This window comes from Ctenopharyngodon idella, chromosome 9 (assembly GCF_019924925.1).
Source record: "Ctenopharyngodon idella isolate HZGC_01 chromosome 9, HZGC01, whole genome shotgun sequence".
In the NCBI taxonomy this organism is placed as follows: Eukaryota; Metazoa; Chordata; class Actinopteri; order Cypriniformes; family Xenocyprididae; genus Ctenopharyngodon; species Ctenopharyngodon idella.
In genome coordinates, this window is record NC_067228.1 from 21,753,003 (window position 1) to 21,780,547 (window position 27,545).

Consider the following 27,545-nt stretch of genomic DNA (forward strand, 5'->3'; position numbering starts at 1 on the left):
GTTTTATAATTTTTCAATTTATGAGTAAAATAAAGCCTGTGGTAAACATAACCTGACGATACTTTGACGTTTTGTTCTACAATGTGCACTGCACACACTCCCGCCCCAAGCTGTCTGATCTAGTTATTAAAAACGTACGTTTTTAAAAATAAACTGTTCCAAAAATGAACTTCTTCAAAATTCACGTTTTCGCTATGAGTGTGTGTAATTTACAATGTAGAACTAAGTGTCAAAATATAGTCAAATTCTTACACAGGCTTAATTTTACTTATAAATTGAAAACCCCCATTGGAAAATCTCAAAGGAGTGGCGAATTAGACTTCTGGGTTCTGACGTCATACATGCACCACTCTATTGCTTCTTGTTTCAGAATGTTCTTAAAACATATTTGTCTTAGCTGGGAAGTTAACCGTTTATTGGATATATACACAGCACAACATCTAAATAGCATAACACTGCATTTAGCTAGCAGGCCTACCCTAAGCGAAAGACTTTGAGTGTTTTGCAATCTTATGTGGCATATTAACCCAGTGGTCACTTTGCTCAGCTTTAGTATTGCACGCTAAACCACAATTTAGTCGTTAGTGAAGGAAGGTAGGAACTTATCGTGGAGAAACAGCAAACACCCTTCCTTTCAGACTCCATTTTCATCCTATGAGCCAATAATGAATATAAATTTCCAGCAACACCCCAGGGGAAGTGTCACCATTTTAAATTTCATTTTACCCAACCTATTTTTTCCTTTTTCATTACCCCTTCATTTTCAAAGTAAAGTCGTGTCAGGACGTGTGGGCAAAGAAAATGTGTCAGTGATTTTTTTTTTCTTTTATGCAAGCCGTAGTGCTTCCTGTTGTAAGTCAACACCACAGATCAGGCACCCACTCGAAGCTCATGGTACAACATGTGACTGCCTGTTTTACATGGTTTCACTCTCACTCACGTGTTAACAAAATGCAGCAAAACCGCCAAAATGAGAGGCAACATTTCTCATTACAAACTGAATTTATCTGAATAGTAAAAGTGTTCAAAATCGACTCCAAACATTATGTCAAGCCTGTCTAACAAATTCTCCAGTGAATAAATTGCCCTCTCCTCTAATTTCAAAGCTCAAAGCCTTGACCTAATGCTATAAGAGGAAGAGCTTTCAAAAAGTCAATAAGTCTACCCACACCCAAGTAGGAAGCATAAAAAGGTGCCTTTCTTAGATAAGGCAAACTTTTGTTCTTAAAAATGTCCATTGTTCAATCATAAGACTTTCCTTCAACAGTCTTTAAAATTAAGACATTTCCTAAATGTTTCTATGATATGCTATAGGCTTAGAGCTGTCAAAGTGCATCCTGAATGTTTCAGTGTTATATGGATACAAAAGGACTGGATTTTTTCCTAACACACACCTAAATTGAGAAACTTTATGATATATGAGTAACACTATCATTTAGCAAGGAAAGATGAAAAATATTCCAGACGGGAACATGAATGGGCAAATCTTATCATGTCATCCCCCTGGTCATGTTTCGCTTGCTCTTGTTGAGGGGAGGTGGGTGAAAAATATGCAGAACACAACCACAAAGATGCTGGAATGACTTAGGCAACAGCCATTCAACATGCAGATCTGCATGTACCATTACTAAATATCCCAAAGCAGAAACATAAGCACCATAGAAAGCATATCTGGTATTGATGTGTTTTCCAGCTCACAAAAAAAAGCCCTTGAGCTATTTTATTACTGATCTAAATGATGTGCCATCTGAGAACATATACATGAATCTTGAACCTATTCTTGATCTTAAACAGAGTTTTTAGAGACCTGTTTTGCATATAGAGCTACTTAATTAAAATTTATCTAATTAAAAAGTAGCTAGTATTTTATTTTTCCCTTGAAATAACCAAAAGTGGATCATTATTTTCTTTCATGCAAATTAATAATTTCGGTACTGTAATCATGTGGTATTTCCCTGTTAAATCTGTATTTAAAATTAAGTGCAAATTTGACTTTTAAATGTTAAAAAACAAAACAGGTTGACAAAATGCAAATCAACCTACCTGCTTAAGGTTTTCAATGTCAGATCAAAGCAGAATAATGAAAAAAAAAAAAAAAAAAAAATCAACACTCTCCACACAAACAGCTGGGTTGTAATTACTGGAAACCCCCTAGCTCTGAATTTCATGATTAATTATGTATCATTGCGTATTTTCCAAAAAAGCCCTATCTTATGAACCAGAGCTGATCCTTCAGCCCTCATATTATTATGTATGTGATCCTTTGCAAGCTTGCTGATGGCCATGAATGAGTTGTGGCTGCAAAACAAGCATTGTTTACTCTCTGGAGGCTTTACACATTTCGCTCTTTATCTCTGCTGCATTCTTTTACCTTATTTCCATGCTCATTCCCTGCTCCTTAGCTCCCTTGCCGCTCTTCACACTTTATATTTGAATTCTAAACAGCACACGGATCCTTTGTATTCTGGGTACAGACGGCGTATACAGACAGATTGTGTTTAGTGCTCTCAGGACAGGGTATCTTATATTTCACAGGGGGGATTCTTGCTCTGGTTAGCGAAACACATCCTCCTGACCTGACCCTCGCTCATATAATTGAAAGAAAACAAAACATGGAGGCATTGCCAAGTTAATAATTCAGACTGAAACGACCTGTCAAAACCTGTTTTACTTCAGTGGTGGAGTTTGAGTCTGGATCTACTTGAAAATGCTTACATTTGGAATTTCTTCCCCATGAAAATGATATTATCTCATTAAAGAGATAGTTCACCCAACAATGAAAATTCTGTGATAATTTACTCACCCTCAAGTTGTTCCAAACCTGTATGAATTTCTTTCTTCTGCTGAACACAAAAGATGATATTTTGATGAATGTCAGAAACCAAACAGTTGGTGGATCCCATTGACTTCCATTGTATTTATTTATTTTTTTTCCAGTGGGGTCCATCAACTGTTTGATTAAACTAAGAGTACAGAGAAAAAAAATTAGGCAAACTTTTGTTGAATGATTTATATCATCAGCTAAAAGAAAGATATAAGTGTCTGAACTGTAAGGTATAGGATCAAGTGTTTATTGTTATAGGACAAAGTTACATGATCCTTAAGAAAAAGTGCATAAAAATTCTCTCATGTCTTCATCTGTCAGCGAACACTTTTACATGTACTTGTATTTTTCCTAAGTCACCTTCATTCGTATCCATTACTCACCAGAGGCCCATGCTGTTGATGTTTCACAGTAACACAATGGATGGAGGAATTCCATCTGTACGGTCCACAGGGCTCTAACTTAAAGGTCTGACCTAATAAGAGGACAGACATAACAACAAACACTGAAGGAACATAAGTTGACTGCGTGGCAAAGATATTACTCAAAAATGAAATAAATTAACCACTTAAATGTCTCATGTTTCAAAGAAATACGATTCTGTCAGGGCTCACATTTAGTAGAGTCACAGAGAGTTTGGATCTGTCATTAAATGTTAGTCTAGGCATATGATGGAGGTGACTGTGTGACCTTCTTCTTTCATCACTCATGGTTCCTTCAACAATCAGAGTTCTACAGGAAACAAATTGCAAAGAGGACCAGAGGAGACCTGCCGTATAGTAAATCACACTACAAAGCCTAAAGCGAACACAAATAACGGCCTTCACACTGTTCTTCACCCAAGTAACACGATGTGATCATAAACAAAACTGCTGGGACGTCTGGGAGGACATTTTAGGTGGTGGGAAAGTTCACTTCAGTTGATTTGATTAAATTAATATGTGGGGGTAATGTACAGTCAGATGGTCTTTTAAGGCAAATAAACCCTGACAGGGATTTTGGGACCCCCGACACAGAACAGAGTGGCTTGTATTGTCCTTAAGGGAATTACTTTGCGATAACGACCTGCTGACTGCTCATTATCCGTCTTGTTACACAGCTATTTAGAAAATAAATACATACACTGACATCAAATATTCATTTAAATATAAAATAATTACTAAAATAATATAATAATAAACTTCCTTGTAGTCATTAAAATATTTTTGCAGTAAAAGAGATAGTCAAAGTCCCTTTAAGACAGGTCATTTCACTCGGCGGCCATCTTTGAAACGCCTCTCAGGCATTCAAGTGCAGCTCCTATCTCTTTGAATGGGGAAACATCAATTTTTCCGTAGCTGTTTGCCAAGCTTTCGATTAAATTTCATATTCATATTTTCAGGCTGTATCAAGCTAATGCACATGCGCAGTTTTAAATGCACGTCTCTTGTGTCTCATTTCGAAGGGAGCGCATCTGACTGTTTCTATAGGAACCGGAGCTTCTAACAGCCGCTGCACTGACGCGATGACTTTACCAATCAGCAATTGGCTCTTATTTAGAAGGCGGGACTTATTGCGCGTTGCACTTTCTCCCATTCAAAACAATATGAGTGACGCGTCTTGTGTTATTCTATAGTGGGATAGTTCACCCAAAAATGGGTGAACTATCCCATTATAGTTCACATTATAGTGGGATAGTTCACCCAAAAATGAAATTTCTGTCATCATTTATTCACCCTCAAGTTGTTCCAAACCTGTATGAATTTATTTCTCCTGCTGAACACAAAAGAAGATATTTTGAAGAATATGGGTAACCAAACAGTTGATGGACCCCATTGACATAGGGGAAAAAAGATGGAAGTCAATGGGGCCCATCAACTGTTTGGTTACTGACATGCTTCAAAATGTTTTCTTTTGTTGTTCAGCAGAAGAAATAAATTCATACAGGTTTGGAACAACTTGAGGGTGAGTAAATGATGACAGAATTTTCATTTTTGGGTGAACTATCCCTTTAATGCATTTAAATAAATATACACTCTAAAAAATTCTGGGTTAAAAACAACCCAAGTTGGGTTGAAAATGAACAAACCAAGCAATTGGGTTGTTTTAACCCAGCGGTTGTGTTATATGTTTGCCCATCCTGCTGGGTAGTTTTATTTAACTCAACTATTGTTTAAAAATTACTGTATTGCTTGCTCAAAATAAACCCAAAGTTGGAAATTAACATGAATTAATATGTTTAATAAATGAACATTTATTAATAAGCTTAATGAATAATAATTAAACAATAAACATTTATTAAATTATTAAATTATCTATCTATCTATCTATCTATCTGAACTTGTAATGTGCTTTTGGTAGCAGTAAAAACTCTGCTATTTTCAGCCGGGCACGCGTTAAACATACAGATAGTAAGTTTATGTAATAAGCATGAAGGCAACGTGCATTCATAATATGCTTCTCACATTCTGAACTGGATGAGAACGCTGTTGCTCTGCTGAGCGCCGCCTACGTCATGACCCCGCCTTCTTGAATAGTACAAAGGGGCGGGTCAGGCTTTAAGGAGGACTATTTAAATGCTGCTGCTGGAGGTCCGTTGACTCAAGCGTGCATGTGGAGACATTTGCGCGGTATTTGCGCTCACCTGTTTTAACGACATGGACTTTTACGATGTAAGTTGTTTTAAGACAAATGTGAAACGCTCTGTAGTCTAATATATGATTAAATACTTATTAATAAGGCTTGGTCTGTTGTTTATGTTTATCACGTTTGGTTTACTACTCATGTTTTGCGTGGTTTTAAAAAGTTTTTAAAAATAAATGTGTATTTTTTTTTCATTGCTATTTTTAATGTCAACAGCATTTAATCAATATAATGTTATTTTCAGCAGCACATCATTTTTGACAACATCTCAGACTCCGGTTCTGGGGACTTTGATGATTATGGACTCTGTGACCTCTCGGACAATGATGACTTCCCAAAGATCTTCCTCCCTACTGTATATGGGATTATATTTGTCCTGGGAATCATTGGCAATGGACTTGTGGTACTTGTGATGGGCTTCCAAAAGAAGTCGAAGAACATGACAGACAAGTACAGGTTGCACCTCTCCATCGCCGACCTCCTGTTTGTCCTCACTCTGCCCTTTTGGGCTGTGGATGCGGTCAGCCAATGGCATTTTGGGGGATTTCTGTGCGTCACAGTCAACATGATCTACACTCTGAATTTGTACAGCAGCGTGCTGATCCTGGCCTTCATCAGCCTGGATCGATATCTGGCCGTCGTTCGCGCCAGAAACAGCCAGACCATTAGGAAAACGCTTGCAGAAAAGGTGATCTACCTCGGAGTTTGGCTCCCAGCGACCCTGCTCACCGTGCCTGATCTGGTCTTCGCCAAAGTCCACAATACGGGCATGAGTACGATCTGCGAGCTCACCTACCCGCAGCAGGGGAACATGGTGTGGAAGGCTTATTTTCGCTTCCAGCACATCATCTTTGGCTTTCTGCTGCCTGGTCTGATCATTCTGACCTGTTACTGTATCATCATCTCAAAACTATCCAAGAACTCCAAGGGTCAGGTCCTGAAGAGGAAGGCGCTGAAAACGACCATCATCCTCATCCTCTGCTTCTTCATCTGCTGGTTGCCTTACCATGCCGGCATCCTGGTGGACACTCTGGTGACGCTAAACATCATATCTCACAGCTGTTTCCTGGAACAGGGTCTGGCGAAATGGATCTTCTTCACTGAGGCACTGGCGTACTTCCACTGCTGTCTCAACCCCATCCTTTATGCTTTCCTCGGAGTCAGGTTCAAAAAATCTGCCCGTAGCGCTCTGAGCATCAGCAGCAGATCGAGTCTCAAGATGTTGACCAAGAAAAGAGGCCCTATATCATCAGTGTCTACTGAGTCAGAGTCATCCAGTGTGCTGTCCAGTTAATGGACACTTTTGTACATAAAACTTTCCGACATGGATGACTAAGCTTTATTTTTTTTTTTTTTTTTTTAAACAGACTTTACTACACTTTTTGTACATTGTAAACTCTTCATTGTGTTGATAATTGTTATTTTCTAAGACTTTTGTTTATATTCAGCTACTTAAATTAATCTTTTTAAATGTTAGTACTTTTTCTTAGTACTTTTATTGTTGAACCTAAAGGCAGAGCCTTGACTAAGTCTGTATGCTTGCAGAAGTTCTTATCAGGAAATGTTGCATAGTCTTTTGTCTGATGTAGAATGCGTTGTGTAAATTATTTGTACATAGTTCATTGTTTGCCATTGTGTGTGTGTGTGTGTGTGTGTGTGTGTGTGTGTGTGTGCGCGCACTTAGCTTTTCGTATTTCCCCAATAAGCTTTCTGATATTTATTTAAATGGTAGCTAACACTGTAAAAATGTTTAAAAAAGGAGTTGTGCATTAATTGTCACAATTGTTGCATTTTGACTGCTATTTCATAATAAAACATAAAAATCACCACTTTTAATGAGGTCTGACAGTGTCGTCTTGCATCTCTCCAGTGGCCATACCCAAACACACACCCCTCCACCCCCAATCTCTCTGTGGGGGTGGGGTAGAGCTGAAGGTCTGTTAAGTTACCAAAACAAAAGCTCCACCTGATCTCCCGCTGAACAGAATGGCTGAGGAGAGGGTCTGTAATTTTAAGAACATCTGTGTTCTTTAGCGTTTTAAGCAACTGCTGATACAAGACACCCATCAGCCTACAAAGGGACAGAACTGGCTTTCCTTTGGGATTTCTGTTGTTGTATCAGATAACAAGCAAAAGAAGTTAATTAGGTAGTTTGAAGGTGTAAAGAACGAAATTATAAAATCCGCAGAATGTAAATCTCACAAAACCTTCCAAAAAATGTCCCACAAATCAAAAGATAAAATATTAAGACATTATGTTTTATATAAAGAAGTTCAGGATGATTAAATATATTTTATCCTTTACTTCTTATTATTGCAACATGTCTTGATGTTTCAGCTTTATTATATACATTATTTTTACTAATGATTCTAATCAGTGTGATGCGGTAATTTCTTATATTAAAGGTAAAAATACTCTAAATTAAATAACGATAATGACATAATAATTTACCTTTTAAATAACAAAAATACAATATATACAAAAAAAATCACATTACATTAATGAAAGTAAATAAGGATATATTTTGACTCTAATGAGAATGGGGTGCTTGATTGTCATGAAAATTATGTCACAATGGAAAAATCCTAAAAGCTACCGTTTATATGCCAAAATAAATAAGAAATTCCCATTCGTGAATGATGAAAAAATTATTTTGTCATCAAATATTAATGGGAATTTTTCTTCTTTCTTAAGATTCATATTACTGTTACTACTGTATGAACCCACACACTTTTGACCTCTGTTTGCAATGCAAATATATCAGTCATCAAGTTGTGGTCTATTGTTTGATGAACAATAATTAGGTTACGGAAGCAAGTTAGCGGCCCTGAAGTACCTATCAACCATAGAGGCAGAACATTGATATTCACAAAGGTTTGTATTGTAATGACCGAACTCATGTTTAATACAGTGGGTTAAAATTACCATTTCTAAAGAGTCCAATGAGGTGTGAAGTACCCTGCATCAAGTCTCTAAGGTTTATGGTTATTTTTCACTGTCTGCTCTCACAGTAAGAGGCCAGTAAAAATAGAGCATTCGGTGCTGCATTTTGTTCATTTGGAAATGTCCTGGAATGGTTCTGTCATTAGCATGAGAGCTGTTCTCAAAAGCCACGGCACACCATTAACACTCCACTGAGCTCAGCTGGGCCATCTCTGCCATCTCTAAACTGCCATTTGAAAAGAGAACAACCAAAAGGAGCTTCTGGAAATCTGCTGGGAAAACCCTATTAGCAAACTCCACTCAAGTCAGACAAAACTCAGCCAAGCACATCACAGGTCAAAAACAGATGTTAAGTTCATCTAAACACTCAAAACACACTGAGCCTGGCGTAATTAACATTTTAAAAGAAAATAATAAGATTACAAAAGATCCTCTTTTATTCATTTTTACAAAAATGTGAAATAAATAACATTTCAATAAAATAATTTGACAAATAGGCTACTGTGTACATACGCAATGTAATTTTTTAAAGCTTCTTAAATATGGCCAGAAATGTGATCAACCTGTTTATTTAGATCTGTAAAAAGCTGTAAAGGGAGTCTTATTGCACAGAAGGCTGATTAGACTGTATTTCCCATTCTTGCCATTAACTTATTATACATTTACATTGTTTTGGCTGGGAGATCAGGAAGGCAGCTTCCTGTATCAGGACCTCCTGTGACCAATAGCTGTTGAAAGACTTTATAGCCCTATAACACAACCGAATAGACCTAACAGAAGTGGCTGTCTGTAACTCAAGAGAAAGGGTGTTTTGAGGTTACTGATTGTCGGATTAATTATCCAGTGATCGTGGGGATGTAATGTAATATACCATGCACACACATACACACACACAAACACACACACACACACACACACATACACACACACACACACACACACACACACACACACACACACACACTTGTATCTATCTTCTTCAGGACATTCATTGACACTGCAATCTCTAGCTCCTTACCCTAACCTTACCCAAAACATGTTGGGTTTTATGGGGACTTTCCATAGACGTAATGATTTTTATACTATATAAACTGTATATTTTATCCCCTAACCCTAAACCTAGCCATCACAGAAAACATCATTAGTATGATTTATAAGCTGTTTTCCTCATGGGGACCAAAACATGTCCCCATAAGGACAAGGATTTCAGATATTGCCATCTTTGTGGATGCTTTTGTCCCCATAACGTAGGGTTAACCAGGACCGACCAGGCGCACACACACACACACACACACACCACAACACACACTTGTATATCTATCTTTTTGAGGACATTCATTGACAGGATGCAATCTCTAGTTCCTTACCCTAACGTTACTCATAACATGTCGGGTTTTATGGGGACTTTCCATAGACGTAATGATTTTTATACTGAATAAACTGTATATTTTATCCCCTAACCCTAAACCTAGCCATCACAGAAAACATCATTAGTATGATTTTTAAGCTGTTTTCCTCATGGGGACCAAAACATGTCCCCATAAGGACAAGGATTTCAGATATTGCTATCTTTGTGGGTTCGTTTTGTCCCCTTAACGTAGGGTTAACCAGGACCGACCACACCCACATCCACCCCCCACCCCACCCCACACACCCACACACACACACCCACACACACACACACACACACACACACTTGTATATCTATCTTTTTGAGGACATTCATTGACAGGATGCAATCTCTAGTTCCTTACCCTAATGTTACTCATAAAATGTTGGGTTTTATGGGGACTTTCCATAGACATAATGATTTTTATACTGTATAAACTGTATATTTTATCCCCTAACCCTAAACCTAGCCATCACAGAAAACATCATTAGTATGATTTATAAGCTGTTTTCCTCATGGGGACCAAAACATGTCCCCATAAGGACAAAGATTTCAGATTGCCATCTTTGTGGGTTCGTTTTGTCCCCTTAATGTAGGGTTAACCAGGACCAACCACACCTACATCCACACGCACGCACGCACGCACATGCACACACACCTTATATAGTTACATATAGTTCAGATATAGGATCCTCTAGCCTACATATATGCATCTATTAACTCTAAACAATAAACAAAGAATGTCGTTTTTTTATGCCGTACAGAATGTTTTATTTCACTTCTATTTTATTTGGACGAAATAAGGAGCTCTAAAGAGGACAAACTGCACTGAGAGCGCGTGCGGATTAAACAGTACCTAGGAACCTTTATGTGGAAACGTGTTCTACACGGATTAGCGAGGGTGTTGTGAATGTGTAACAGCAAAACACTTCCATCTCTTTTCCACATGTCCAGCGTTCCCAGTGGCTGTCATTGCACATCAACACAGCTGAAATTTTAAATATCCAGTGCTTTTGTTTCACTACATCCGATCAGAGCTGAAATATGACTAAAGAAAATGTGCAAGGGTGAGAATCCAATCTCATTGTTTTCTTCGGATGTTTAATATTTATGGTCAGGGCATTCATTAGCTTGCCTTGCTGCTAGCTCAGTCTAATAGTTGCAGCTGATTGCATCAGCAGTTTAGAGATCTTTAACTATGACAGCTGAATAGTTTTTTTTAAATATATTGACAGTTGGAGTTAGACAGCAGATTAGGAATTCTAGAAAAACCTTTTTGCAACAGTGGTAACTTTTAGGTGTGATATATAGAAGAATAAACTCCATTCTCCAGTCTTCAGTGTCACACGATCCTCCAGAAATCATTCTAATATGCTGATTTGCTGCTCAAGAAACATTTCTTATTATCAATGCTGAAACTGTTGTGCTGCTTAATATTTTTGTGAAAACCTTGACACATTTTTTTGGGATTCTTTGATAAATAGCAAGTTCAAAAGAACAACATTTAAATAAATCTACTGTAACATTACAAATGCTTTTACTTTCACTTTAATACATCAATTTAATGTGTCCTTACTGAATAAAGTATTAATTTCTTTAAAAAAAAAAAATCGCACTGACCCCAAACGTTTAAACGGTAGTTTATATATTATAAAAAGAACAATGGTAACACTTTACAATATGGTTCATTAGTTTACATTAGTTAACTACATTAGTTAACATGAACTAATAATCTTTGTTAATGTTAATTTAAACATTTACTAATACATTATTAAAATCTTGTTAACGTTAGTTAATGCACTGTGAACTAACATGAACAAACAATGAACAACTGTATTTACATTAACTAACATTAGCGAAGATTAGTAAATACAGTAACAAATGTATTGCTCATGCTTACTTCATGTTAGTTAATTCACTAACCAATGTTTAACTAATGAACATTATTGTAAAGTGTTACCAGAATAATGAATGTGCAATTTATATCATATGATTTCTTAAAACACCTATCCAGTAATCAAGTTGGAAAATCATAGAAATTAATTGATTGAAAAAGTTTTGGAACCCAGGGTGACCTAATTTTTATTTTCAGAAAACAAAGTGAAAGTGACATTTCAATTAAAAAAGTGAAAGTGGAAGAACTATTTTTTAAATTTATTTATTTATTTCTTTTTGTTTACCACAGAAATGTAATTGCAAACTGCAAATACATTGATCTTTTCATTTAATTAGAATTTTTTAATCTATAATTATTATAGATTATTTCTATATGCTGTTCCCAAAGCAGTGATACATGAACAACACTGTTTATGGTTTAATATATAATCCGTAATTTGATGAGTCATATGATAACAGCTGCTGTCTGAGGTGGTGTGGAGGGCATTTGAAATCTCCACCCATATTTTTATATCCCTGCTCTGCCCCGGGCCTTGTGTTTCTGTGTAAATACATAACCCCAAATCTGGCACTGGCCTTTAATTATCGGCAGCCTTCTCATTCTCTTCTATCTGCCCCAGTGCTTCCAATTTCCTGTGAGCAGAAATTGCCGTGATGCTTTGGGGGACCGTCATCCGTGAATTCCCTTGAAAACTGCTCCATGCTGCTCATACCTTCACTGTGGCCCTTTACGTCCTCCGCTGTGTTACGTGCTAATGCATATTAATGCAGAGGGGGGAGTGGGGTTGTTTATTGCCCACTTTGGCACGGTTGAGGCCTCAGCGGTGCCTGCGGCTGGACCATTGTTGCCTTGTTGGCAGCGATAGTGCTTGGGAAGACATTCACAGATCCATTTTGTTTAAACTTCTGCAGCACTGTGTGTGTACAGGCACTTGATCCTGTGTTGCCTCAGGGCTGCCATATGGTTGCCTGCCCGGATTCTGCTGTTTTTGGGGGTTCTTTGTAGATCAGAGTTGGATAAAGAGCAAGACTATGCAATGGATTCATAGTTTCTTTGTTTTGTTCTGTTGTTTGGAGCAATTAGTGTAATAAAAATTCTGTTAAATGTCTGGAGTGGGAGCGTGGGCTTGTCCTGTTCCTGTTGTTGACCACCTGTTACTCTTGTGGTTTCAGATTAAATGGTGCCATTCATTGCAATGCCATATTTAACATCCTTAGAGAGACAGAACAGAATTTAAATTTAGCAAATGAGTGATTAGTAACGGGCGTGTTTAAAATGGTTGGTTGGTCCTTTTAACTGGAAACCATGTGTTATGTAGAGAGTTTAAAATGGTAATAGAGATCACAGGGGCATGTCATTTCCTTTAGCTTATGCCCTGTGATCGGTTCACGTATTGTTGGGGTTTCAGTGTAATTGTGTTTGTTTTAAATAACCGTTGTACTGCTTGGTAATCCATCTATGTCATATTAACTAATGATGGATGGGTGGTAGTGTTGGTAAATTTTGGACTCACTTGGTTAATGGACTTGGTCAGCCAAGCGTCCGAACTAACATAATGACCCAAGGACTCTTGTTGTAATGCCAATAATAAAAGTAATTTCAGAGTAATTGATTTAATTTTTATGCAAAGACCAACATTATCTAAATAAGTGTTTTTTTTTTATTTCTCGTCGTATCATCATTTAGAGGAAATAAGCTAGTGTCTGTTTTTTTTTTAACTATAGCCAATGCTAAAATAGAGAGCAGAGTGTCCAATGTCCAGTATATGTAATGTAATTTAATAATAGTGAATGAAATGCCCAGAAAAAAACAAGGTGGTGTTTGTTTATTATATATTCTCAATTTTCTCACAGATTTCAGAAGTTTGGGGTCTGTTTTTGAATGTCTCTTATGCTCACCAAGGTGGCATGTATTTAATCAAAAATAATGTAAAACAGTAATATTTTGAAATAATATTGCAATTGAAAATAACTGTTTTCTATTGTAATATTTTTTTAAAATGTATTTTTCCCTCTGATGGCAAAGCTGAATGCTGAAAACAATAGTACTGATTATTATTATTATTTTTTTTTTTTTTTGGGGAACCATGATATGTTTTTTTTAGGATCAGAAGTTCAAAAGAACAGCATTTATTTCAAATAGATTTTTTTTTGTAACATAAATGCCTTACTGTCACTTTTGACAGTTTAATGCATCCTTGCTAAATAAATGTGTTAAAGGGTTAGTTCACCCAAAAATGAAATTATGTCATTTATTACTCACCCTCATGTCGTTCTACACTCGTAAGACCTTCGTTCATCTTCAGAACACAAATTAAGATATTTTTGATGAAATCCGATGGCTCAGTGAGGCCTCCATTGACAGCAATGTCACCGAACCCCTCAAAATCCAGAAAGGTACTAAAAACATATTTAAAACAGTTCATGTGACTACAGTGGTTTAACCTTAATATTATAAAGCGACGAGAATACTTTTTGTGTGCCAAAAAACCAAAATAATGACTTTTCAACAATATCTAGTGATGGCCGATTATAAACCCCGCTTCGAAGCTTAACAAATCTTTTGTTTCAAATCAGTTGTTCGGAGCGCCAAAGTCACGTAATTTCAGCAGTTTGATACACGATCCAAATTACTGATTTGAAACAAAAGATTTGTTAAGCTTCGAAGCAGTGTTTTGAAATCATCCATCACTAGATTTTGTGGAAAAGTCATTATTTTGTTTTTTTGGTGCACAAAAAGTATTCTTGTCGCTTTATAATATTAAGGTAGAACCACTGAACTCACATGAACTGTTCCTAGGTTCAGTGACATTGCTGGCAATAGAGGCCTCACTGAGCCATCGGATTTCATCAAAAATATCTTAATTTGTGTTCCGAAGATGAACGAAGGTCTTATGGGTGTAGAACGACATGAGGGTGAGTAATTAATGACATTATTTATTATTTTATTATTATTTATTTTTGGGTGAACTAACCCTTTAGTTTCTTAAAAAAACTTGTGAATAAGAGACCTGACAGTACAAAAAGTACTAAAATGAATTACCATGTATTACTATGTTTTTGGACATGTACCATGTAAATATATAGTATGGTAATTCAGTATAATCTGACACCACAGCATCTTTTTAATGACTATTAGCCATGTAACTATTTGCAGATGTGATCATTTGGGCAAATATGAACTGAAGAATCAGTCTTGCCAATATGAATCAAATAAAAATCACCATTATTCCACTCAGGCCTACTCATTTCCACCCTAAACCATTATATTGGTCCATTGTTACAGTATGGGACAGTAGGGCTGGGTAAAAAATATCGATTTCTCGATTTTAATCGATTCTCATTTTTACGAACCGATATCGATTCTTAAATCCCAAGAATCGATTAGTCTAGTCTGTGTTCAGTTGATGAATGAACAGAACATGTAGCGCACCTCCCATCCAATAAATTGCAATAATCTTTGTGCTTTGTTACTTTTGATATGAAGCAAAGTCTCAGATTTCAAATGACGTCCATCTTATTATGAGATTCAAAAAATAAATACAGTTTTGGCACTGTTTAATGTGACGTGACAGATCGCTAGAGCCTCAGTTAAAGAGAAGCGGCAGCATCTGAACATCCTCTCCTCCGCTTTAATACCAGTTACAGCGCGAAATAAACATGACTAAACATCTGAAGGTATGTTAAAATACACAGTACAACTTACCGAAATCCGTATCATGTCTCTTCTAATAGCTCAATCAGTGTTTCAACCTCGGAAACACGTCAATAAAACAGCTTGTAAACAATGTCACAAAAAGTCACATTTACCTCAGAAAAACATAATCAGTGACCATAAACTCATTAGTCAGCTAGAAAAATTAACTCTAGAAAGCAGCTTTCTGATAAATATAGCTATGCACCGTTACATATTCATTATAATGTTCTTCAATATTTAATGCATGTTTGAATAAATCAGTTATGACAGCCACGATTTAAATGTTTATATTAAAAAAAAAAAAAAAAAAAACCGAATTGGAGTAGAAATATGATTATGTAATTCTAAACTTTATTTATTATAAAAAAAAACATAGTAGAGTGTAATTTAAGTGTTTCTACAAGTAAATTTTAACCTTCAATATTATAGTAATGTAGTACCAACTGACTCCCATGTGTAGTTTACAGCATTAGTTGAGAGATTTTTTTCCTCTAGAAAATTTGCCATGTACTGTAACTGATATACTACATCCAAAATAATTGATATCGAATCGAATCTCAAGCATGTGAATAGAAATCGAATCAAATCGTGAAAATTGTGTCAATACCCAGCCCTATGGGACAGTCATATCGCGTGAGTGATATTACATGTGTGTTACTGTAGTCAGACATCACATTTCCTGTACTGCTATAACTGGACTACCTAGACCACAGGAGCACAAACAAGCAAATATTACTGATGAAAGTCTAATTTAGCCTCTGTTGTTTTTTTGGACCTGCTGAAACAATAGATGAAAGACACAGAAACTTAAAAAGCCTGCAGGACACTGATGGTTGGAATGCTTTTTCCCCATCTATCAGAAAAGCTTCCCGGAAGGAAACTAAAAAAAGGTAGATGGAATTTTGACAGAGCTGTTTTTGTTGTCTTCCTGTTTCAGAGCTGGTGAGGAAGAGCAGCAGGCCCAGTCCAAGAAAGCCCTGAAGAAACAGCAGAAGGAAGCAGAGAAAGCAGCGAAGAAGGCAGAGAAACAGGCCAAACTGGTGAGGCGACGCAAACACTGCCCGCTTCTCTGCCCACCACTGCCGTATGGAGGGGCTTCTATTGTTTTGCAATTCCTGCTATTGCAAATCTGTTTGTTTATGAGAAAATGTTTCCTCAATGTTTTTAACAGTCAAATCAACCATCTGGCTCATTTTGTTTGTGTAATGTCTTATTTAATTTTTAGTGAGGTATAGAAGTACAGTTTGCTCAATAATGTACTGGATTTTTAAAATAATTATTTTTAAAATGTATTTTGTCAAAGAATGAAAAAACAACAAATACAGTTGTTTACTGAGTGAGCACTGAGGGATTGTATCAAAACAAATATACTGTTACAGTGGAGAGTGTATATATGTATGTATGTATGTATGTATATATATATATATATATAATATAAAATAATACATTTATAAAAAACAACATATAAATAATAAAAAATATGTTCAAATATTGTAATCCTAAAGTTTTAACTAAGCAGTTTTTTTTTGTCTGCTGGACATTTGTGAAATGTTTTGTTGAACTGATTGACGCTCAAGTACACAAGATTCATGAAACGTGAGCAGAACAAATCATTCTGATTGGAATAATTTACACAGAATTCATTGCTTCTGTAACTACAAAACTCATTTTATTTTCAGTTTTAGAACTCTAGTGTACTTATGTGTTTTGTGATCTTACAGTGCTTGCCTTTCTATAGAATAATCAGCATGTGTTTTATCTTGATGTTAACTTTCCCTCAACTGTTGAAGTTTTATTGAAATCATTTCCTCTCTGTGATTCAGGCCGCAGAACAGCAGGAAGCTGATGAGGATGTAAGTTCTATTCACTTATCCTGAATATCACATTTCATATATTAAAGAAATAGTTCACCAAAAAATAAAAAAAATTGTTTTATGTACTCAACTTCTTGGTGTTCCAAACCATTAAATGGTTATTATTTGGAAAGATTTTTTTTAAAGAATGTACTGGTCACTTTTTTTCATCCAGTTACAAAAAATGGGGACTAGATTTTTTTTTTTTTTTTTTTTTTTTTTGATGCACCATAAAAGTAGTCCGTATGACTAATTTCTGAAAACATGAGCTCCTTGCTTATCAATGTTTGTTTAATGAGCAAATTAGTCTTTTGTTTGATCTTTTTCAGTCAATTGGTTGATCCAGTTTTGTTCATGAATTGAACTGATTTTGTTCTCACATTCAACTCATTGGTGACCCATGATCCATTAACAAGGTTCTCAAATTAGCAGCTTACTGGAGTGGACGATTATCAGTATCCAACTTCAATAACAACTTTTATAATTTTGAATGAATGAACTAATTTTGGTCTGTTTGACTTGGGATATAAAACTTATATGGACTTCTTTTATGATAGTTTTGTGGTACTTTTGCATTTTTCTTGAAACTTGAATGCTTCAGTACCCATTCAAACGTTCTCTTTTGGTGTTACAAGGAAGAAAGTAAGTGACATGACATGAGGGTGAATAAATGATGACAGAGTTAAAAATATCCCTTTTAAAATTCATTACCATCCCTGTCTTCTTCTTTTCTCCTCTCAGGACTTTGCCAAGGATCGCTATGGGATCTGCCCTATGGTCCAATCCCAGCAGAAACTGGGTCAGTGTCCTTCTCAGCTTTAAGTGGAGATTTAGGAGGGCATCATGCTCCCTCAGGATGAAGATAGACAGGTTTTCCTGGGCAAAATTTGCCTTAGAATGATAATTAGGAATGTCTTAGAGCTTAAGAGATAATCTAAAGCTTTCGGGATCTCCCTGACGTCCCCTTCAGCTCTCCCTGATGTTCCTCCCCTCGCTGTCACACATAATAGTCTTGAATAACAGTATGAGATAAATCTCGGATGAGAAATTAGGGTGACATTACTCCCAACTGTCCGGCTGCGAGTTTTTAAGCTCTGCTGCTACAGAACAAAGTCGTCTCCCACCAGCATTGCTCTCGGGCAGAGATAGACTAAGCTTTCATGTGGGTGGATTCTAGATCAGCCAAATGCCCTGAGCACTTACATTGGGGCTAAGCGGGACTGCCCCGTCTCCGCTGCCTCATAATAAAGTCATAATGTGAGTCAGCGGAGGCAGGGTGACACTGGATCTGTCAAAACGGAGAAGAATTCACGTGATGGTCACCTTTCAGACGGGGCTTGTTATGTTTCATATTTATTAGCCCTCCTCCCGGTGGCTTTGTAATCCGAGTGAATGTCTTTGTGGGGATCTGTGTACAAGGGGGGAGGCCTGTCGTCTTTGATGTCTTTTCTCTGAGACTCTCTCTCTCTCTCTCTCTCTCTCTCTCCTGGATGGAGGCAGACAGGGCGTTGGTGCGTGTCCAGGACCTGACACCCGAGAAGGCAGAACAGCAGATCTGGGTGCGCGCCAGAATTCACACCAGCAGAGCTAAAGGTAAACTCCTTCTTACTATTACACAAGCTCATCTGCTGCTGGAAGTGTTGCTCCATTCATTTCAACAGGTGGAAGCTGCTCTTACTAAAGCTCAAGGGTTTCTTATTTGACATTACAGGCTATATTGTTGCATTGCAGAATCCAAAAGAAAGACTTGGAACATACTGTTGTTACTAGTGTTGTCAAAAGTACTGACTTCGGTACCAAGTCGAAATTTTAAAAATGTGATACCAACATTTCCCCCTAGCATTTTGAGCGCTGTTGAGCAAATTCTTAAACACCTCTGATTGGCCACTGTGTTCACGCACTCAACAGATATGTCTGTGATGAGCTACAATGATCAATGCTTTAAAAACATGGTGTAAATAGACATATTTGACGCTCTTCACTGATTGCTTACACAGATACATACAGGAGCGTTTGAAAGTAGGTGTGTATCAGCGGATCCGTCTATCAGCGAATATATTAGAGATCCACTGATAGACGCCTGATTTCAAACGCTGCCGTGTGTATCTGTGTAAGCACTCGGTGAAGAGCGTCAAAGATGTCTATTTACAACATGTTTTTGAAGCATTAATTATTGTAGCCAATCACAGACATATCTGTTGAACTCGTGAACACAATGGCCAATCAGAGGTGTTTAAGAATCCACTAAACCATGATAAAAATGCTAAGGGGAAATGCTGGTATCATCACATTTTTAAAATTTCAGTAGCGATTTGGTACTGAAGTCGGTACTTTTGACAACACTAGCTGTTACAGTACGCAGCATTTATACTGGAAAAATTCAAAAGTCATATAATACCCGGATGACTTTGGGGTACAGTCACATTTACCTATACAGCAAAATTCTGTGGTGCGAAATGCAGTCATCTGAACAGGAATCCACTTGATTTGGAATTTCAGATAAGGGAAATCATTTCTCCATGCAGATTTTGCATTGGATTACATTTTGAAATTAAATTTGAACAGGCAAGTTCACACGACTACTGTAAAGCTGCTTAGCCTGGAAGTGACCTCTGAGTAAGTGGTTCTTCATCCATTACTGCTCTGTTGATAATGAACAATGGACTTTCTTTGCCCACAAAATTTTGTTAACATGACTTTCCTGCATTAACCAAAATATTCTCAGAATGCACTCGACCTTACATTCTTTGTGTGACAAATGAATAGGAAGTAATATTAGCCAATATTATGATCTCTGTATTGATTTATTGCTTGAACAGACTGCCAAGAATGAAGGTATTTTTACACAAAATTGAATTAACAATGCAAAAAAATTTGATAACATGTTGCCACTACAGAATAGAGTATTCAGTATATGCTGCACAGTATGTAGTATGCTAACATTTCATTTCGAACATAGCCATTGTGTACAATTAACAAATATTCTGTACACATGACCTACTATAATTGATAAAATGTGAAGTATGCAAAAAGAGCACACTACATTGGCGTGTCATGCCACAGTGGAGTGCACCCAAAATGTCCTTCCACTTTGAGAGTGGCAGTTTTAAACATGTTTTCCTAATTATTTGATCTGACCGGCAAAAGTTGCGATGTTTTAACAAAAAGATGGATTAAAAATGTGAATATGTGTTTGAAATGTTTATTGTTGCATACTACTTCATATACTATTTTTGTAGTATACAGTGTATATGTAATGCACAGTATGCAGTAAGCTGTATGTTAGTATTCAACTTATGTTCCTCAATGCATGTTTTGCACATTTGCAAAATAATCATCATGATTTACTATGACCCAAAAAAAAAAAGTTCCAGGTTTTCAGTCCTGTAATTTTCCATACCCATGATTAATACAGGTAATGAGGACCATGGGGGATATGGGTGCCCTCAACACATGCCTTATCTGTGCTAAATCTTTTATTTGGATGAATTGCAATGGTGATAAAGGCTTGTGAAAATAGTGGCCATTTTTACTACAAAACTGACAAACACTTCCTGTGGTTGTGTTTTTTTAATAGTAAATGACGTTAATAGAAACTGTTTAGTTGAATCCTCAGCTTAAGTGAAACTTTGTGGCTTCCCCTGTCTGTCCCACACAATCCAAGTCTGAGGGGTCCACACGTACACGCCTGTTTTAAGAGCGCACTAATGAATAAACCATGTATTATGGCTATATCACTAACATTTCCTTCCAGGACAATTTCCATGTCAAGAGTCCTTTAACCTCCAGCTTTCCTCATTCTGTCAGTGTGCTCTGGGCTGAAGGATGTCCTTTAGCACAACAACATCCTGATTTGCTCTGGGATGAAGGGTCTGTTTTTAACTGTCTGTCAGGCTCTGAACACTGAGGAGGACTTCAAAGTGTCTGGGTGGTCTCTGATCTTGACCTAATCCGTGTCAGGTTTACACAAATCGGAGTTTGTTCACTCTCAAGGTGTCTGATTAGCAATTTGGTGACAAGTCAGAACTTTGCACATTGTGTCTTTTAAAGAGACGTCCAGTCTGTTGATAGCTGATTGGTGCCAGTAAATTTGGTGCTTTTCCTCTGACTAGCGTTAAACCAGTCTGCTCTACTGTAATATCAGACCTAAATCATAGTTTGTTAGAGGTATCTTTGACACAGTCTAAATATGGTAATATTCTCTCAAGTAATTGGTTAATATTTATCGTTGATACACTCATTCTTGTACTTCTGGTTTTGTAATCAGAAACCATCTACAAGTTTCTGTGAAGACACAAGCGGCACTTGCAGTGCATATTATAATGTGATGTTGATCCCTTTGGGGACTGACTAGATTGTGAAAGTGTGCACATTGTTATTATGATACATTATTATGATATTATTAGTGGCGGTGTTTATTAATATTGCTCATACTTTGAACAATCCCCTAATATTAAGTATTAAACATTTATAGTGATAATTATATTATATTATTGTATCATATATCCGATATCATATATCATATCATATATATCATATCATATTATAATTCAATATTATATATTTTTATTTTATATTTTATATATTATATTTTATAATATAATTTACATTATATTATATTATATTTTATATTATATTATTTTATATTAATTAGATTTCAAAAGTCAAGTTTTTTTATGCTCACCAAGGCTGCATTTATTTGATTAAAAAAAAACTAAAAAAACTAAAACAGTAATACTGTGAAATACTATCACAATTTAAAATGACAGTTTTCTGTTTGAATATATTTTAAAAAGTAATTTATTCCTGTGATGGCATCATTACTCCAGTCTTCAGTGTCACATGATCCTTCAGAAATCATTCTAATATGCTGATTTGGAGCTCAGAGACATTTTTTTTTTATTATTATCAATGTTGAAAACAGTTGAGCTGCTTAATGTTTTTGTGTCTGTGATACATTTTTTTTTTTTTTTTTTTATGATTTTTTGATGAATAGAAAGTTCGAACAGCATTTATTTGTAATACAAATCTTTTGTAACATTATAAAGGTCATTTTCGATCAATTTAATGCATCCTTGCTGAATAAAAGTATTAATTTCTTTCAAAAAACCCAAAAGATTTGAACAGTAGTGTATGTTGTGTTATATTAGTGGGCTCTTTGTCCTGGACAGTAACAACCACGCTGGTTTTAAGGCACGTGAGGTATGTTTACTGACAGGTTGTTTTTCCTCTAGGGAAACAGTGCTTCTTGGTCTTGCGTCACCAGCAGTCTACCGTGCAGGCCCTGCTCGCCGTGGGAGACCGTGCGAGCAAGCAGATGGTCAAGTTTGCAGCTAAGTGAGTATAGGCTACGTTTCCTGTCAAACAATGGTGGGAAAAGTGAAGTCCTGGCGACTCATTCCATTTTGCCATGTTAAGTGGAGATCGATAAAGTTTCACTTCAGAACAAAAGCTCCATTTTTGCCGTTGGAAACAGCTTTCCCTCAACATCGTAATGGGTCGTTTCCCTTAAAACAACAAACAGTAGATACATCAGAGAGACAGACATCTACTTAAAAGTCGGGCCTGAATGAATGACTCTGGGTTTGGGGTTAAATAGAGGGTTGTGGGACAATAGGACCAACATTCAGTCACAAATACAACACTGAAACCCTTCGCTTCATACAATGTGGCACTTTAGGTGCCATTTAGTTTCTTATTTATTATTGATTCATTCTGAATGTATGGAAATGTGAATGTTTGAAAATGTTTCATCAGATAGTAAGCTTTCATGACTATATGATAGACAAGGCTTGTTCACTTTGTTTTCAAGTCCACTTCCAGTCTTTTAAGAGGGTCAGAGGGTTTGTTGCTCAACCGTGTTAACATCCTCTGTTTGCTCACGCAGCATTGAATGGAGGCTAAACTCTATTCACATTATCAGTCATGAATTAGGAAGGGTGTTGTGGTCTGGGGAGTTCCTTTCCAGTTCCTTACACTGTTGATCTTGTTTCCCTTTTGCTTGCATTTTAATGTAACGGTTCTTGACCAAAAGGTCCTGGTTAATATCTGTGCACTTGGTTGATTCCTATCTAGCTGAAAGATTTCACCTCAGCAGAAAACACTCAAACTCGCAGGTCACTGGAGCAGGTTTTGTGTTCTGCAGAGAAACTTCCTCTCTCTTTGTATTACGTAAATGTTAGTGGAGTAACATAACAGTTATGTTGGAGAGTTTCAGTTAGGGGATGTTAAAGAAATCTAGTTGCCACATAAAATGCTTTTTTTTTTTTTTTTTTTTTTTTTAACTGTATTGTTGCATTATGCTTAACACACCCAAATTGTTCTATTAGATACCTCATTAATTTATGTACCTATTAATAAACCTATTTTAGACTACCAGAATGATATAAAAAAACAATGTGGCATAATTTGATGTAATGTAGATCAATATTTGCTGCTATAAGCTTACGCTAGGATGCACATTCCCTGTCTACCTGGAATTCTGTTTGAGATCAAGCACACATTTCCTAAAGCTTGTTCATTATTCAGCTTTTTGAAAGTAAAATTGCAAAAAAAAAATCATGCAAGTTTGAATATTGCAGGGTGAAGAATAAAACCCATTGTAAAATACATAGTTCTGACTCTAATCTAATTGGGTGAGTCATTTTTAAACTCGTAGATTTTTTTTTTTTTCTTTTTCAATTTATTGATTTTTACATGATATTTTATGTTACTTGTCAGGGACTGTTTACACGACACAGTTTTCAACTAAAAAAGGAAAACTTTTTATGAGTTTTGGCTGTTCATTTACACGACAATGGCGTTTGGTGGCCTGAAAACGCAAACTTTTGAAAACGGTTTCAAAGTGCAAGTATTTGAAAACGATAGCGTTGTCATCTCCGTGTAAACTGCAGAAATGCAAATCTGTGAAAACGGTGACGACATGTACATGCGTATTATGTGTTTAGTCTATCCACCTTATTTTTTAACGTGTTTTCTGTGAAAGTGCGAGACTTCAGATTAATTAGCCGCTACAGGGAAATAATCAGAAGAATATTAAATTGCAGTAAACTGTAAAAATAAGGTGGATAGGCATCTGTGTTTGGCGCGAGTGCTCTGTATAAGAATGCGTATGCTCAGGCGCGTAATCTTTTTTTACAAAGTGACATCGCCAACTACTTGTCTGGCATGCGTAATACAGCATTTTTTAATCATTTTCGCGGATCCGTGTGAACGGGGATTGTTTTGATAACGTTGTCTGTTCAAAGAAAAAACTTTTCCGTTTTTATTACATTGTTGTCATGTAAATGTACCCTCAGAATGTATTCATTTAAATTATTTATTTATTTAATGTTTTTTTTTTTATCATATTCCCATTTTGGTCATTTTCTAAAAGCAACAGAGATGCGTTTCATTGATTTTTACCATGGTTAAGGGTTATTTTCACATCTCTTACCATGGTAAAATCACTGTAACTTGCATTTTCTCATAGCTTTTATTATTATTATTTTAGAAATATTTGTTTAATGCCTTTGCTGAAAAATATCATGCAAGTTTACATATCACAGGGTGAAGATTAAAACCTATTATAAAATCCATAGTTTTTTTATTTCAGATCAGTTTGGACGGGTCATGTTCAGTTCAAAGAGAAATTTTTAAACCTGCCAAATTAAATGAATTTTTATATTCTATTTTATATTACTTGGCAGAAATATTCTGTTTATTTATTGTAAATATTTATATTTAAATAATATGTTTTCTAAAGGCAGTAATCAACTTGAATGCATTACAGTGCACATTACTTGGTTATTTTCACACCCTTTTACCATGGTAGATTTTATTATGCCTTTGTATGTATTGAAATTGGTCTTGGATACAAACCGAGCTATAGAGCCACAGTAATTTTACATGCTTCTTTACATGACTTCACCTCCTGTTCATGCCATATCTCTGTATAATAAGATTATTAAGCATTGCTTCCTGAACATAGGATGCTAGAGTTTCTTATCACCTCAAATGCTACATGCTTTGGAGCGCAGCTCCCCCTAGCTGATGGTCAGTGGGTCAGTGGATGTGTAGTCTTCATCACTGAAACACTCACTCATCAGCTCTCTATCATAATTATTAGTGGTGCTTGCTAAGCTTCTTCAGCAAATTTTGTTGTAAATCAAATGTTGTTTGAAAAAGCGTATGAGCACAATCAGAGGGCAGGTCAACACACTTGCTCCCTGTGTAATCCTCTCTTTATATCCACCTCTCCCTTCAGGCCAGTGTCCTTTCAATACACGAGAGCACTAATGCAGAGACTATCATGGGCGGCTTAGTGTTCAGTAACCAGACTTAATCAGGACTTATGAAGAGTGTCTGTATGGAGATTGTTTGAGAGAGCCGTGTGAGCAGAACTGATCCCAGAGCGATGTGGCCGCTCTCTGAGCAGCATCTGGCAGGGACTGGCGCATCTCATTCTCACTCTCTCTGGTCTCTCATTACTCCTTTGTAATGACTAGAGCTGAAGGTTGCAATCTCAATTTGTGCCGTCTGCTTTTCAAGCAGACAGTTGGCTGTCGTCTTTACGTTTGACCTTAGAGAGGCGACATGGCTTAGGCTTGCCAATCTAATATTGTTTCACTAAAAGGAGTAGGTCATCCAAAATTAAAGTGGTCAATTACTCACCCTCATGTCATTCCAGAACGGTTTGACATTATTTTTTATTTTTTTGACAGATCTTAAATGATAGTTCAAAGTGACCGTGTCTGTCAAGCTTTAAAAATATTGTGTTCCACTGAAAAAATAATGCTTAATATTCATTTGGAATGAGAAGGGGTTATGTAATTATTATTTTTAGGTGAATGTTTTTGCAGTATTTGTGGTGGTGTGAAAACTGTGGCCTTTCTGTTTGTGATGCAAAGAACTTAAAATACGTATGGTTTCACCAGAGTAAAAGTGATGTGGTTTGTCTTCACAACAGCAGTGTTTGTTTGAACTTTGAAAAGGAGAACTGCGTTTAACACGTGAGAGAAAAAGTTAGAGTTGCAAAGGTACTGTTGCCTAACAACATGATCTCATGAGTTTCCATGAAGTTGTTTTGCAGTTTTTGTTTCACATGTGCTATTTTGAATGTTGATGGAAAAACACCTACATTTTGTTTTAAAGTATCATTAAGTCTTAAAGGGGTAGTTCACCCAAAAATGAAATTTCTGTCATTAAGTACTCACCCTCATGTCGTTCCACACATGTAAGACCTTCGTTTTTGTATTTTTGATGAAATCCAAGGGTATCTGATCCACACATAGGCAGCAACGTCATTGCACGTCATTGCTGACTCATTATTGGCCATCGGCATCACATTCATGCGTCGTGGTGCTCATATGTTCAGCTTCGGCCAATAATGAGTCATCATTCAGACGTAAACACGGAAGCCTGTTTGTCTCATTTCATGTCAGCTGTTCAAATGCATTTTTTCCCTTCATCCTCCTGTATTTTTCTATTCCCAGCCTCACGAAGGAGAGCATCATTGATGTGGAGGCTGTGGTGAAGAAGGTGGAGCAGAAGATCGAGAGCTGTTCTCAACAGGATGTGGAGCTCCATGTTGAGAGGGTACAGATCAAAGATTTATCTCTATTACTTGATTACTCGACACATCTGATTGTTCCCTGTAAATATTGAGAGTTTAAATGGAAGCAGTCCTCATCATGGAATATAGGATCTTTATAACTTACACAACAAGACCTGCAAAAGGAATGTGTTGTCATAATTTACTAATCCTCGTGTTTCAAACCTGTATGACTTTCTTTCTTCTGTGGAACATAAAAGGAGCTGTTTAGCACAATGTCTACAAGCTGTAGTTCATGCAGTAAAAGTGGATGGGGACCAGTTGAGGTCACTAATCACATTCATTGTATGGAAAAGTGCAGCTTGGACATTCTGCTAAATAACTTCTTTTGAATAGGAGTCTTGTATTACAGCTGCAATTATAACTTAAAATCTTTTTCTGTGTCTTTGTACTAGATCTTTGTGATCAGCCAGTCTGAGGCCAGACTTCCCCTTCAGCTGGAGGACGCTGTCAGGCCTGAGGGAGAAGGAGATGAGGTGAGAAACGGAGGGATGAGAAAGTTGAAATGTGGGTGATGAGTCAAGAACAAAACCCACATGAAAGTTTAAAATGTTGAACAGTTCTCTCAGTTCAGTGTTACAATAATCCAGAGTCCAAGTTCAGTTAGACAGGTTGAGATAAAAGAGGATGTTTTTTCACTACTTGTGTGTGTTTTTGTTTGTTATGAATAAAATGCAAGCTTACTGTACAGTATATATACTGAATAGTATTTTTGGAAAACAGCACGT

The 27,545-nt window shown here is 36.5% G+C and overlaps 2 protein-coding genes across 3 annotated transcripts in view; both read left to right on the plus strand.

Moving 5' to 3' along the window:
* The first annotated feature begins 5,263 nt into the window (after positions 1-5,263).
* On the plus strand, positions 5,264-7,282 carry cxcr4b (chemokine (C-X-C motif), receptor 4b). Of its 2 annotated transcripts, none has more exons than XM_051905122.1 (2): positions 5,264-5,475; positions 5,694-7,282. In XM_051905122.1, exons 1-2 carry the CDS (start codon positions 5,461-5,463, stop codon positions 6,738-6,740), a joined length of 1,062 nt encoding a protein of 353 aa, XP_051761082.1. In that variant the 5' UTR covers positions 5,264-5,460; the 3' UTR covers positions 6,741-7,282. The 2 variants fall into 2 exon arrangements, with proteins under 2 accessions (XP_051761082.1, XP_051761081.1); XM_051905121.1 differs by having other exon boundaries at positions 5,311-5,475; positions 5,691-7,282.
* Positions 7,283-10,646: 3,364 nt separating this feature from the next.
* The window catches only part of dars1 (aspartyl-tRNA synthetase 1), a 33,435-nt gene continuing 16,536 nt past the window's right edge, over positions 10,647-27,545 (plus strand). The window contains exons 1-8 of the mRNA XM_051905107.1: positions 10,647-10,846; positions 16,310-16,412; positions 17,196-17,225; positions 17,967-18,024; positions 18,726-18,818; positions 22,460-22,562; positions 26,699-26,801; positions 27,213-27,293. Of these exons, the coding sequence (XP_051761067.1) occupies positions 10,824-10,846; positions 16,310-16,412; positions 17,196-17,225; positions 17,967-18,024; positions 18,726-18,818; positions 22,460-22,562; positions 26,699-26,801; positions 27,213-27,293 (594 nt within the window). The 5' untranslated portion in view covers positions 10,647-10,823. The remainder of the gene's footprint in view (positions 10,847-16,309; positions 16,413-17,195; positions 17,226-17,966; positions 18,025-18,725; positions 18,819-22,459; positions 22,563-26,698; positions 26,802-27,212; positions 27,294-27,545) is intronic.